General features: G+C 44.7%; 1 protein-coding gene across 1 annotated transcript in view; it reads right to left on the bottom strand.

Moving 5' to 3' along the window:
• Positions 1-5,485: 5,485 nt before the first annotated feature.
• COL20A1 (collagen type XX alpha 1 chain) overlaps positions 5,486-13,050 on the bottom strand; it is a 47,072-nt gene continuing 39,507 nt past the window's right edge. Inside the window, exons 33-40 of the mRNA XM_062641994.1 lie at positions 12,871-12,924; positions 11,399-11,470; positions 10,690-10,725; positions 9,349-9,415; positions 8,587-8,775; positions 7,210-7,287; positions 6,302-6,457; positions 5,486-5,833 (exon numbers count right to left, since the gene is read on the bottom strand). Of these exons, the coding sequence (XP_062497978.1) occupies positions 5,820-5,833; positions 6,302-6,457; positions 7,210-7,287; positions 8,587-8,775; positions 9,349-9,415; positions 10,690-10,725; positions 11,399-11,470; positions 12,871-12,924 (666 nt within the window). The 3' untranslated portion in view covers positions 5,486-5,819. The remainder of the gene's footprint in view (positions 5,834-6,301; positions 6,458-7,209; positions 7,288-8,586; positions 8,776-9,348; positions 9,416-10,689; positions 10,726-11,398; positions 11,471-12,870; positions 12,925-13,050) is intronic.

Below are 13,050 nucleotides of genomic sequence, written 5' to 3'. Positions count from 1 at the left end.
TCACTTCAGAGATCTCATAGGCAGAAGAGGTTATAAACATTAGACCACACTGTGCAAGCAAAGGTAGAGATATATATATATATAAATATAAATACATATATAAAGCATATATACATACTGGGAGCTGCCTTGACTGCATGACTCAAAGCCCAGGCTGAGAGCTAAGGGGCTTTAGGCTTCACCCAGCATCTTCTCCAAGGGAGACCTGCCCAGGCTCATGACAGTAATGCTGGAACAGAACCAATATGGCTTAAAGAGGCTTCTTTGAAATACAAGTTACAGCGCTCAGTCTGAACAGTACAAAATCAATGCAACCATCAGCCTGGCTGGCCTAAGCAGTACAACTGACCTCTGTGTTCCTAGACTCAGCCAAGTGTTTGGAATCCATACAGCCTACACTAAAACAGAGTAGCTGTGGTTTGGGCTAGTTCCATGAAGAGCTGGTGCTGGCACACAGAGGCAGGATGAGGAAGCCAGAGCTGCCGCTCCTCATTGCTTGTTTTCAGAATAAAGAGAGGCTCGGCCTTCAGAGATGCTAATTTATCCCTTTTCACAGTCGGTGAGTTTGCTTATGGCGATGAAAGGGAAACAACCAGCCAAACATCTTCAAGGTCTAGTGCATAAATGTACCAAGGCAGCTGCAGTCTGCGACGCGGGGCCGCATGCCACAGCGGGGCTGCGGTACGGTCTGTGCTGCAGACAGGATTCAGCAGCAGCCCAAATCTGTGCTCACATCTGCCAGCAAACATGGGCTTGGGTAGCAGTGGAGTGGTGGCCAAAGAAGAGCAGGGATGGGGACCCACAGAGGTGAGGGTGGCTGTATGGTAAGTGCTGCGGTTGGACCCCTGCCTTGCAGAAGAGAATGATTTGGGGGTAGTAGGAGAACTGATGAAGGCTTAAGGATAGATTTAAGAGTCAAATGTATAAGGTAACATATTGGGCTATCAAGTAGGGCTGTGCTTTGTTCACAGCAAAGGGACGTCTCAAAACTTCACCTTGTCTGCATAAAGTTATTGCTGGTGTGAACTGCAGCATCTCAAGGGGAGCAGAGCAGCACCCCATGGCAAGGACATGAAACATCAGAACTGCCCTGCCACACTGGAGGAGGAGGAGAGAGCCACATACATCTGCTCCATTAGCACATCAGAAATAGCAGGTGTGATTAGGAGTGCTAAGGGTATGGCTGTGCCCCTGAAGAGTGAGTGCCACTGTGGGATCACGGGGTTTTGGCTGGATAAGATGGGAACTGACAGCTCAAACTGGTTGCAAAGACATTTAGGAAGAAGCTTGGGTAATGCAGGTCACCGGCATCCTCTGCTGTGCTCTAGACCAGTGCTAACATCATAGCATTTTTCATACAGAGGAAACTCCGTTTCTTCTCATGTGGTGTTAATATCCCCCCAGTTTAAAGTTTAAATAAAGCCTTACCTTCTGCTTCTGCTATGCCTCCTTGTAAAATCTGAGGGGAGAACACAGAAATCAATACCTACTGCTCTTTCTTAGCCAGGTTATTCCACCTTGGGCATTGTTAAGAAGGATGCTATCCCTCCATAGGATTCAGTGATGAGAAACTGGAATAAAACTGGGCCATGAACCAGAATATAGCTGTAGAATGATGAATAATTCTGCTATTCCAAACCCATGAAACACAAAGAGAGGGGATTTTTAGCATATGAAAGACTCCAGGAAAATGTATGCAGCAGCACTGTTAACATTTGTAGTGCTCCCAGCTCAGAACTGATTCCCAGGACTTGACTGAACAAGCTGACATCAGAAGAGTGAGGAAGCAAGACTGGGATGCAGCAGGAGCTCTAAAACTGTCTTGAAAAGACCCAGAACAAAGTAACTGGTTTTTAAGGGTCTGGGAATGCAACTACTTGTGAAGGAGGGATTCTGTTCTCACCGTAGTGTTTCATTCCCATCAGTACAGCTCCACTGGTCATGAATGGAAGAAGACCAAAGGCACAGAAACCTGACTGTAGTTATCTCACCACCTTCTTCCTGTTTCCCCCTACATCCTCTCTCCTCTGGTTCCTTTATGCTCCCTTTGCCTGGGTCATCTTCCCAACCATAGGGTACACAGGATGTTTTCCCTGCAGCTGCCTGCTAGGGTGATCCATGTAGTGCCCATTTCCCCATCATTTTCAGGCCTGTTTTCCACCACATCCTCTCATTCTCCAGTGAGCTGATCTGCATAGGTATCTGAATATCACCTCCCTGTTGGATCCTGGAGACATGTATCAATACACTGGCCTCAGGGAACGACATAGAGGCAGGCAGGCAGAAAGATGCATGTGTGAGATTCAAGATCCACACACAGGACTAAAGAAAATCCCTCTATAACAGCCCCACCTGCCTTGACAATGCCCATGGGCTCTTCCCAACTGCAGTGACACCCATTTATGACACGATTTCTGACATCTATTAAACCTACCCAGGATGGGTTTTTTTTGTTTCCAGCCCTTTAAATCTGGTCAAACCAAGCTGCAGAACCCTGAGGAAAGACTTTTTCTAGCTGCTTGTTAGCAGTGCTGCTGGTTCGTCCCTGTAGCTTACTCTTGAGACTCATTTAGGACCTTAAAATGATGCTTGTAGCAAAGTAAAGAATCTATCTCCAAAATGTCCTCAGCCTATGGCAGAATCCAGCTGCACTGGATCAGTCAAACTGCAGAAGGGATCAAAACCCCCTAATTCATCCCAGTTTAAGGACTGGAGAATAGAAGTTGTAAAGAAACTGAAGGCACGATGCCACATCCTGCACTGTGTGCAACAGAAAGTCTCTGTGACACTGATTACTTAAGGGCAGTTACAAGAATGAGCAAATCAGAACAGGGGATTTGAATGGGGACTGAACAGAAGGGGAGGGGAGATGACATTAGTCTGCAAAGCTGAAGAAATGTTAGGAACTTGTGGGGTTTCACGGGGACTTGTTAAATCTGAGCACTGAGCTTCACTCAGGTTTATCCAGAAAACAGGTTTAAACCCAGAAAAACTGGGTGCAAACTTCCTTTTGTAACAGTTAAAGCTTTGAGAACACAAAGTCCCTACTTAAAAAAGAGGGTTTTAGACCACATCGCTCATGTTCTTAACTGCAGTTTGCATTAGAAAGGATAAATAGGGCCAGAAAAACACAGAGCATGCTAAAGAACAGCATGAGAGGGAAAACAGCCTGTACTCAGTGAAAAGGGGGGGGTATTAGTGTTCACAAATGGTTTCTGTACTCACTGACAGAAGAGGGAACTGCAGCTTGAGCTGGGCATCTCCATCTCCACCTTTAGATCTGCATCTCCACCTTTAGGGCTGCTGCATTTCTCCAGCTGCTGAAATCTTTTCTTCTCGCTGTTTAATAGCATCCAATGTTCATTGCTGGAATAGGACACTCTCAGTGCCTAAAATCTGTCTGCAGAAATGCTCCTTGGCTTCAAGGAACTGGGTCACAAAGCGCTTGCACACAGGCTCTGTGATGGACTAAGTAGCCATGACTTCAAGTAGATAAAACCACTCCTGGGACAAAGTTTAGGAACATAAATGGGCAAATTCCTTGTGCTAATCAATAGCCCTTCTGGGACCCAATTTTGTTACAGTCTGACCCTTCATGCTGTATCTGAAATAATCAGACAAAAGCAGAGCAAATACCACATGAAATTCCACCAAATAGATGAAATCCCAAGGCAGGCAGTGAGGTGATGTTCATAACTCTCAAAAGCAGTGGATAAAGAAAAATAAAGGAACCCTTTACTAGATCTGAAGAGGCAGAGCAGCAAGTTCAGAGCTGGGTATTTGGCTGCACTGATTTAAATCAGAAAGAAAGCAGAATTACCTGAGAAATACAGACATTCCACATTGCACTGCTTGCCTGCCCCAGTTTGTGAGGAAGGTGTTTCATAAGAACAGGTTTAGGTTCTGCTGTGCAGGGTACTCCTTTTACCCGCTCCCTTTTCCTTCCCACTGCTTTGCATCTGCCAGTTATCACTGCTATTGGGTTTTATATTCAGTGCTAAATTCAGAACTGTTCTGAATGCAGCTAAATGCAGGTTGGGTAGGTTTATTTTCAGAATGCCTTCATTTTACAGAGAATAAACACCTTACAAATGACCTGTATAAACGGCAACATCTATCACCCCAGAACACATATGCAGGGTGTCTACCCTACCAAACGCATCTCTTCCAAACGCCATGGTCCCAATGCGCTGTATGCTTCAGCTCCTCCGACCTCTCCTTTCTCTTCTGGCTGGAGCTTTGCCTGCAGCAACACCTAAGCTAGAAAGAATTCTATTCTATGTGTCAAGGCAATTCTGGGAAGCTCCAAAGTGAACAGAAATGTTACTTCTATCAGAGTAGTATTTATATGCATTTTCCTATACTTTCCAAAGGGAATTATGTCATACTGAAAACATTAATTCTTGGGAGTGTCTAGAGAATGAACATACATTAAGCCAAGGACTACTTTAAATACTTACAGGATGCAGTAATCACATTTTTACGTGACTTTGCTGATATGTTCCAAAGTTCCTTTAGCAAAATTCCTTAATTCTATGGGATTTTTCCATAATGACAAGAAAAAATAAAATCTGGATTCAATGTCTAAACAATCTAATTTTCCGAAGGTTGACCTCTTTCTCTTTGGGATTTATGTGACAATCTACTTTCTAAACGTGGCTGCATTTGCTATTAAGTCCATAACCATATGGACTGTTAAGTCCATAACCATATGAATACTTAGCTACGAGTCTGCATGGAGCTACAGAAATTGCACATCCAAACTATGTGCACGATGCTCCACTTTTTGCCTCTGAACATCTCTGAAAAACCCAGAGTTTTGGCTTCATTCTGCTTTTGCAAACGATGCAATATTTTGTTCCTCCAGGTCTAAATCAGTTGTTTGGGAAGCAGGGGCAGTTTGCAAGCAGTTTAACCTAGGGATTGCGAAGGAGGAGGTACATTTATATCAGCGTCTGTATGGGTTGTTGTAGATACACATTAGCCTGTGGCTCACGCAAGGAAAGGGGTGTAACATGGCAATTACCTCCATGTCACACAGATAAAAGTCAGGCTCAGAGCTATTCAATATTCTACCTGATGAAATGTAAAGCAGCTGCTCAGAGTGCAGGAGGGAGAGATGGAGAAGGGCAGTAGGTTAATCTCCAGCTCCTCTCAGAACACGACTCTGCTCTGCCTGATCTGAGGCTTTGCTTGACGGTTACCAAGCCCCAGAAAATGAGGCTTAACTGTATTGGTCACATCGCAGGAAGGTTATCACGCTGTCTGCAGCACTTGTGTATACAACACCCCTGCAAGGAAGCCACCAGTGTTTTGCCAATAGCAGAATCAGTCTAAATGATGCTAGGCTTTGTCACCTTGTGAATCAACAGACAATGCTGTTTTGCTCCAGTGGATTTGCATCTTTGGGCACGAGGTGCTGTTTTTCCCCCAGTGCTGGGGACCCAGAATAACAAATGACCAAAAGAAACCACAAGCATACAAATGGGCAGAAATTATCTGTTATTTCTGAGCATTTCAATACATTATTTCTTATTTTCTTACAAGTCTGTCAGCCTCTGTCTGTGTCTTTGTCTTTGGGACATGCAATGTGAGCTTGAAGACTGCTGTTGTCCACACTGAAATTCAGACGGATGACTCCTTTGAACTGGTGGCTTTAGTGTTTGATGGGCTTGTCCATGTAGAAATGATGGGACATTGAAGAAACACAGACAACACATCTGGTGTCTTCAGGTTCCTGCTTCTCGTGGAGTGCATGGAGCTTTCACCCAGAGCTTTCCAGGTCTAAGCAATGTCTTCAGCTGCCTCCACACCAACCATCAGGGGATGAAATCTGTGTGTGGAAAGGAGATGAAGCCACTGAGCAAAAGAATAAATCAGTGTCAAGTACTGAGAAGAACTGGCATAGAATTAATTCTTTTCCCTTGTAAATCTTCATTTTGATGCGGGTGATTTTCTTCATTGCCCAGGTCGTTGTACAATTGATATGTATGTGTAGGAACTGAGGTATTGCTCCTTTCTATCCACCTGGGGACATTAAGAACTGAAAGTACCCTCATGATCACTCTACCTGCTGACTGCTGCTGCAGTTATGTCTTCAGCTATGAAGGATGGCTGAGGAGCAGATAACTGAATTGGCTTTTATCCCTATGAATTGCATGTGAATCAACCTGCTTGCTTTACAAAGGAGGCTTTCATAGGACTGGCAGTGCCTGAAGGACCAGCAAAGGGCTCTGCCTCGCTAAAGAGAAGTTACCATCTATGAAACAGCAACTTCTGTACCAAGATAGTCAGGACTTACCTCTCCTTTCTGCTCCATAACATCCAGAGATATCACACCCCCCTGGATATCCAGGCTGCCCAGGCTGCCCTCTGACACCGGGAAAACCTTGAGGACCAGCATTCCCAGGATAACCCTTCGGACCTGGTTTTCCCAGCACAACTTCTCCTGGTGGGCCTGAAGAAGGAGAAGCACTGTGAGCTGTAGCACATCTGATTTAGCTGCTTCTGGGTAAAACCTCTTCTGTGTTTCCTCCATCCTACATGGTGGTTGAATTTCTGAGTATTGAATCCCAGTAACTAAAAGGGCTTATTCTTGATCGGAAGGGTGCCCAGCTTGGCTAAAAATGGAACCTGGCTGTGAGAACCCAAAGTCCACTTATGAGTCAATGCTGAAAATCACCTTAACCCCAGGATCAATCCCAAAGTCATTGGTTTTTATGTATTTACACATAAACGTGTTTTCAGCTAGAAAAATTTAAATACAGAAGATTGTATTTGACCACATTCTCTTGGCATTGCCTGGCTTGATACCAGTGGCAAATCTCCCACTGATTCCAAGTAACAGGGATCAGGATGAAGGAGCACACCAAATCTTAGCAGATTACTCAAAACCCCTTTCACAAGCTGGATTTTCGGAGTTTCTTTTCCCTGATCATCTGGCCTTGCATACAAAAAGGCAGCAGAACTAAAACTCCCTGGATGTGTCTCATATCTTTAAAATACATCATTATCTGGGAATGGGTACCCGAGTGAAAAACTGCCTAGAGCAGAAAAGAACCAACCAGGATGGTGCCAGCAGCATTGGGGTGAGAAGGTCGGTCTGCCCCACCATAGTGGTCCTATGGCTGAATGATGCTTTGAATCTGACAGCTGGTGAGCTCCAGATGGTCCCAATGGGTCAATACAAAGAAGCTGTATTCACTCTACCTGTTCTGCCTCTGGGTCCTTGGATCCCTTCCTCACTGGCTCCAGACATCCCTTTTTCTCCTTTGGGCCCTGGGGCACCTAAATGCAGATAAAAGGTAAGTGTCTCTTCACTGTATTCTGCATTTCACCCTGAATTAATGCTCCTGCAGTCTCCCCACCGGGCTCTTTGGTGTTGAAGTGGAGTCACAACCCTTGGCAACACAGAGAAATATCCATTTCCTTTAATTTTGTATGGGCATCTACTCTTGCTTCCAGAGTAGCTATTCGTCTGTGACCAACAGGGCTCCAGCTAGCACTGATTTGCAGCCTGATATGGGTGAGAATGGACCTTTGGCACAGAGAAATTCATAGCACTGGTGTTCGTGCACTGGCCTGAGTGTGAGGTCCACTGCCATGCTCTTGACATGGGTCAGACAAATCACAAAGCTGAACTGTCCCTTCAGCCAGGCACTGGTAAGTCAGGACTCCTGGTTTTGCATGAAATTGCTCCTGAAACCAGCACATCTCAGAGAAATGGGTGCATTTTGACAAAATACTGCTTTTCTTATTTTAAGATGGAACTATTTTGATCAGCCATGTCCTTAGGACTGTTTTTCAGTGAGATCTGTCTTCTCCCATCTCCTTGCTCGACAGGCTGGAAACATCTGCAGGTTCTTAATTCCCTTTGCTCTTAAGTGATGTTTTGATAAGTTCTGCAGATACCAGGTAAGACTGAACAGTGACAAAGTAAGGAGTTAAACAGGAGGCCTGTAGTTACTCAGAGGTGTTAGGATGCTGTTGTTGTTTTCATTTTATTCTGACAATTACTTGAGCTGCTGACAAACGTTATCTGCAAATCCAAGCAAAACATATTCCCACCATTCACTCATTCATGTGCAATAACTGATGCCACTTCCTGAGATTACATTAATCTATTTCTTTAGTCATGTGTGAAGCTTTTGTTGTTGGAACTACTGCTCCAGAAACCTACTTCCACTTTCAGTATCACTTCAGTTGCCTTACGCCTTCCTTCAGCGATTTCTAAGACTCATCGTTCCTGCCCAGAGGTGGTCTGTTCTACCACCACATGTTCATCCAAATGGCTGCTTCTTTTGCTTTTCAGTACAGAAACCCTCCTGCTCTCTAAAGTGAAACTCTCCATCCCCCCAAACCTACATAGGGGAGCAACCTGGCCTTTCTGAAAGCAGAGCTTGCAGAAAGAGTGGGCTGCATCTGTCTTCTCCCTGCTCTTTGACCTATCTAACTTGGGGTTCTCTTCCTACAAGAGAGAAGTCCAAAAGGACTTGTCTTTATACTTCACACTTTTAGTGCTTGAGACACTGTAATGTTTAGTACCAAAGTATAATAAAAGATGCTTACAAATGCTTCTATCCATACCTCTTTCTCCAGGATACCCATCTTTGCCTGGCTGTCCAGGGATGCCATTTTCTCCTCTTTCTCCATTACTCCCAGGGGGACCTGGAGGACCTGGCGGTCCTGGCTCTCCTGCTTTTAACCTTTCTTCCCAAATAGGAACTGGCTTCCTTGCATGTTCATGAATGAATGAGTCAAATTTCAACACATGAGCTGAGAAGGCAAGACAGAAAATGAGTATTTCCTTGGTTGGGAGATTCCAAAAAGAGACAGAAAGGTTGTCAAGGAATGTTGCCTGAAAAGGTACTTTAAAATGAACAGCTAGTGCTAAAAAGCTATCAGTCCAAAGCCAGAAGCTGAAGAGGAAGATGGACAGCTGAGTCATGACTTTGCTGCCTGACCTTGGGCAAACTACTGCTTCTCCTTGTTCATCACAGCACAGGAGCTGTACCAAAAAGGCCTCATCTCAAGAGGAATCAGCACACAAATCACCAAAAGAATAACTTCCTTCAAATGGGTTTCAAGTTTTCCCATTTAAGAAATAAAGGGATCTTCACAAAGGATTTTCCAAAGAAGTATTTCACAGATCTCTGTGTTAATGCCACCTAATAAAACCAGCATAGCACCGGGAGCCTGCGGTGGGACATTTGCTATGTGCGGTGCTCAGGATGACACATGGATGGAGGAGCTCCCAAGGTCAATACTGCTTCATGCTGTCTCCCCTTTAGTTTTGTTCACTGCTGGAGAGGTATGAACACATTCAGGAGCTGGGCTGGTTATACTCACTTTGGATCATCCGCTCACAAGCCTGACTCACGAGCTGGTAAATTGTGGCCAAGGACTGTGGTTCCCCCTAAAGCAAAACATTGGTTTTTAATGAAAAAAGAAAAGGAAGCATTCATATCTTCAAACAAGGCTGGGGATCACCAGGCACGACTGCTTTCTGCCCATCCTTTCTCTCAGCTGCAGTTTCAGAGCTATTAATGACTGTGAAATGCAGCTTTATTTATTTAACATGAAGCTGGGAAGCCGTAAAATTGAAACTGGGAAACGTCAATAATTGCTTTTCTCCTGCACATCAAACAGCCCAGATTGACTCTCAATAACAACCAAAGCTACCAAACAAGGGGGAGGAAATTTCACTCTCATGTCTTATCAAAAGAAGATGCTAAGTCTATAACTCAACACTCTGATATGTAAAACATTTAATATGATCAGATATTACAACATCCTATCTTTGTCTAAATCTTTTATGAATATTGATTCTTATTCTGAATAAATCACATATAAAGGGGTTTGGAAGCTTTAGTGATGTAGGGAAAAGTGATAAAAATGCCAAAAGCTGCTTAAACTATCTGTGACAATTCATAATTTACACATTGCGTGCTTCCAAAACCAGCTATGCAATGCGCAGCTCTGGCTGGATCACTGCACAGATTACACGGGCTTAAAACATCAGCTCTGCACAACACCCAAGGAGGGGGGGCAGGAAAATTGCACTGCAAAATGAACGAAAAGAAAAGGAAAAGCTGGTGGGAATGGAAGGAGAATACTGTGAAAAGTGCCAGTGCTGAGGCATTCCCTTGGGACAGAAGAACCTCACCCCTGCCTGAAGCCTAATTCGCATGAGTCGACCTCAGCAATGAGACTCAGACTCCTAGCAAGACACAAGGCTTCTTTTTAACCAGAGGTCAGGACGAGAAACCTTCTTTCTGCAGTAAAATAACCTCCAAAGGCAGTGTGGATCTCCTGAGCATAAAGGCTCTGTGCTGGGGCACAGCAGAGGGTTATTGCCCAAGTCCCCACTTATGCAGTGCGGAACAGCTCAGTGAAGCCAAGTGGTTTTGTTTTTCCCTCTCAGCAAGGGATGGGTTTCCAGTTGGCATTTCTTCTTCATGACCACAACTGATACTAATGAGCTCCTGACTGCTGCAGGGTTATTTCCGTCCCAGCAGCACAGCCTATGCAGGTGAATGAAAGGGTAACAGGCCACAGGTACAGGAAGCTGTTCAACACTACAAAGGCTTGGTTTATATGTGTGAGCATAGCTTGCAAAACAGGTTACCCCATCCACACATTTGAGTGTAGGATACGGAAGCAGTGATGTCTAGAATGAGAATAACTCACTTTCTCTCCTCTTTCTCCTTTTGGACCAGGCAGCCCCTATGAGGAAAGAAAAGGGAAAAAGATATCTAGGGAAAAGAAGAGCAGAAGAAAACAACGATAGAGTCAGTGGGATGTGGGTTGTATTAGTGGGACATGGAGCACAAAGTTTGTTCCCCACACTTTTTATCTTTCCCTTGACCTCATGACTGACTAGAAGAGCTTCAAGCTCATAGGAATATTTTAGGTTCAATTTAAAGAGCCCTACTGCTAAAGCAGCAGCTGGAGCAGTGGCAGAAAGCACCATGAACAGGGATGCAGAAATTCCTCAATCTTAGAACAGATTTCCCAACACAGGAGGTGGTTTTAATATCTGAGAAGAAGACACAACTGACATTTAGACCTGCAGTTGCTCCTATAAACCCATCATTGGCTACTCCAACTCAGGTCTGATTTCTTCTTTATTATAGGCTCTCACACCAGAAATCTATTTGGGTGTTGGATCTTATGTAGCTTTTGAATCTACAGAGAGCAAACAGGGGTGGGATTTGTTAAGCGCCTTATCAAGAGTTAAGCATCACGGCCTTTGCATATCCAGGTATCTGCTTAAGAAGGATGAGTGTGAATTCAAACTATTCTTTGGACTCTGAGGAAAAGCTGCTGTGGGAACAGCTTGTTCCACCCAATTGTTTCATGTCCTGGCCTTCTTTGAGACCTAAAACCAAACACTTACTGTTGGTCCAACATCACCCGGGGGTCCCTTCTCTCCACTGCTGCCTCGGGAGCCTGTCACTCCTTGGAAACCCTGCAGACACAGAAGTCTGGTTACTTCCTCACTTTCTTCTTCTTCTGCCTAAGGCTGACAACTCCCTACAGCTCCAGGGGCACCAGCACTTTGAGTTTAGAGGACTCTAGCAAGGGCGTTGGAGCCTCAAGGTTTATGGTGGTGCCTTGTCCAGGCATGAGTCCAGTTTTAGGAGTATATTGTAAATGACTCATAGTCACTTCATTTCCTATTGCTGCATCAGTTATGCTCAAGCCAGCACAGCTGAGTTTTGCCGACAAACTCCAATGTATTTTTTACCCTACAGGCTTTAGATTCTTCCCTGTATATTCATATTTAGACATAGCCTAGAGGATAAGCTTTTCCTTCAGTCTGCTAATACCATACTGTTCCATTCTTTATCCTTTAAGACCTGTGTTTGCCTCTAATACTTCACAGCAGTAACAGCAGCTTAGAGAGTAGGAAGTGCCTTCTTTGGGCATCTCTTTGTGAAGTTTCTGTGCTCTTTGGAGCCATAAAGGGAACAAAAAAAGGGCCAAAACCAACCAGCAGAAATCCTTTCTTTTGCAATGTCCCAGCTATCACATTTAAGCTCAGTAGAGATGAGCAACTCTTTCGATTGCTGAAAATGAAAGGAGTTTTGAAGGCAGCACCAGAACAGCTTCAAGAGCCTGCTCTGAAGGCTGCAGAGCTGAGGTTCAACCCTGCCAGCCCCACATGTAGCCAGGATGAGCAAGTCAAAGGTATGAGCTAAATTCAACCTTAGCTCCCATAAATACCTAACCTAGAACAGCCACTGTGGGGTTTAATTCAAAGGCAGCAGCGAGCAATCTCCATCTTATACTCTTCACGCCTTCCAATTCCTTATCTTTGAGAATCAGTAACTATCAGGTCCACCACCCATCACCTTACACCCGTATTTGGTTGTTTCCTATATAAAATGTTCCTGTTTCACAGCACTTGGCAGGTTTGTGGTGCCTTCAAATTAGCAGATGGATGTAAATCAACAGATCTAAAGGTTCTGTTATCCTGGGCACAACAGAGCCCTAGCAGCAGATACTGGAAACTGGGGGGGGGGGGAACCTTTCACACATGCCTGCATCCTCCAGCTCCTGCTGATTTCAGTCTAACAAGCTCATATATCTCAAACTCAACCAACACTTGAAAACGGTAGCACCAGGAAAGCAAAAATAGCAAATCAAGGATCTCTTTGCTGGGCCAAAACTTCCATAGAACTTGGCAGGAGGAGGTTTTTCTTGTGCTGATGGTGGCAGAGAAATGGGACATCTGCCCAATGTGCCAGGAATTCCCTGTGATACCTCAAGAAGAGGTTTTGCCCTGGATGGCAGCTTCTCATCAGAAACCACAAGCTCCTGCTGAGGAAGAGGTTTCAATATACATCACTCATAGCGAGTACTCACCCTTGGTCCAGGAGGTCCTGGAGGCCCAGCTGTGCCCTCTAGTCCCCTCACCCCCTGCAAAGCCAAATCCATTTATAAATGAGAGGGTTCAAAGGGACTTAGCAAGCACTGAGGTTGGTTTTCTGTGTGTCTCTTTTAACCTCTGCACTGAGTGCATGAAGTGTCTGCTTACAGCAGAAT

This window comes from Pezoporus occidentalis, unplaced genomic scaffold, assembly GCF_034315485.1.
Source record: "Pezoporus occidentalis ecotype Australia unplaced genomic scaffold, CSIRO_AGI_Poc_V1 ctg70, whole genome shotgun sequence".
In the NCBI taxonomy this organism is placed as follows: Eukaryota; Metazoa; Chordata; class Aves; order Psittaciformes; family Psittacidae; genus Pezoporus; species Pezoporus occidentalis.
This window is presented reverse-complemented; position numbering and strand designations above follow the sequence as displayed.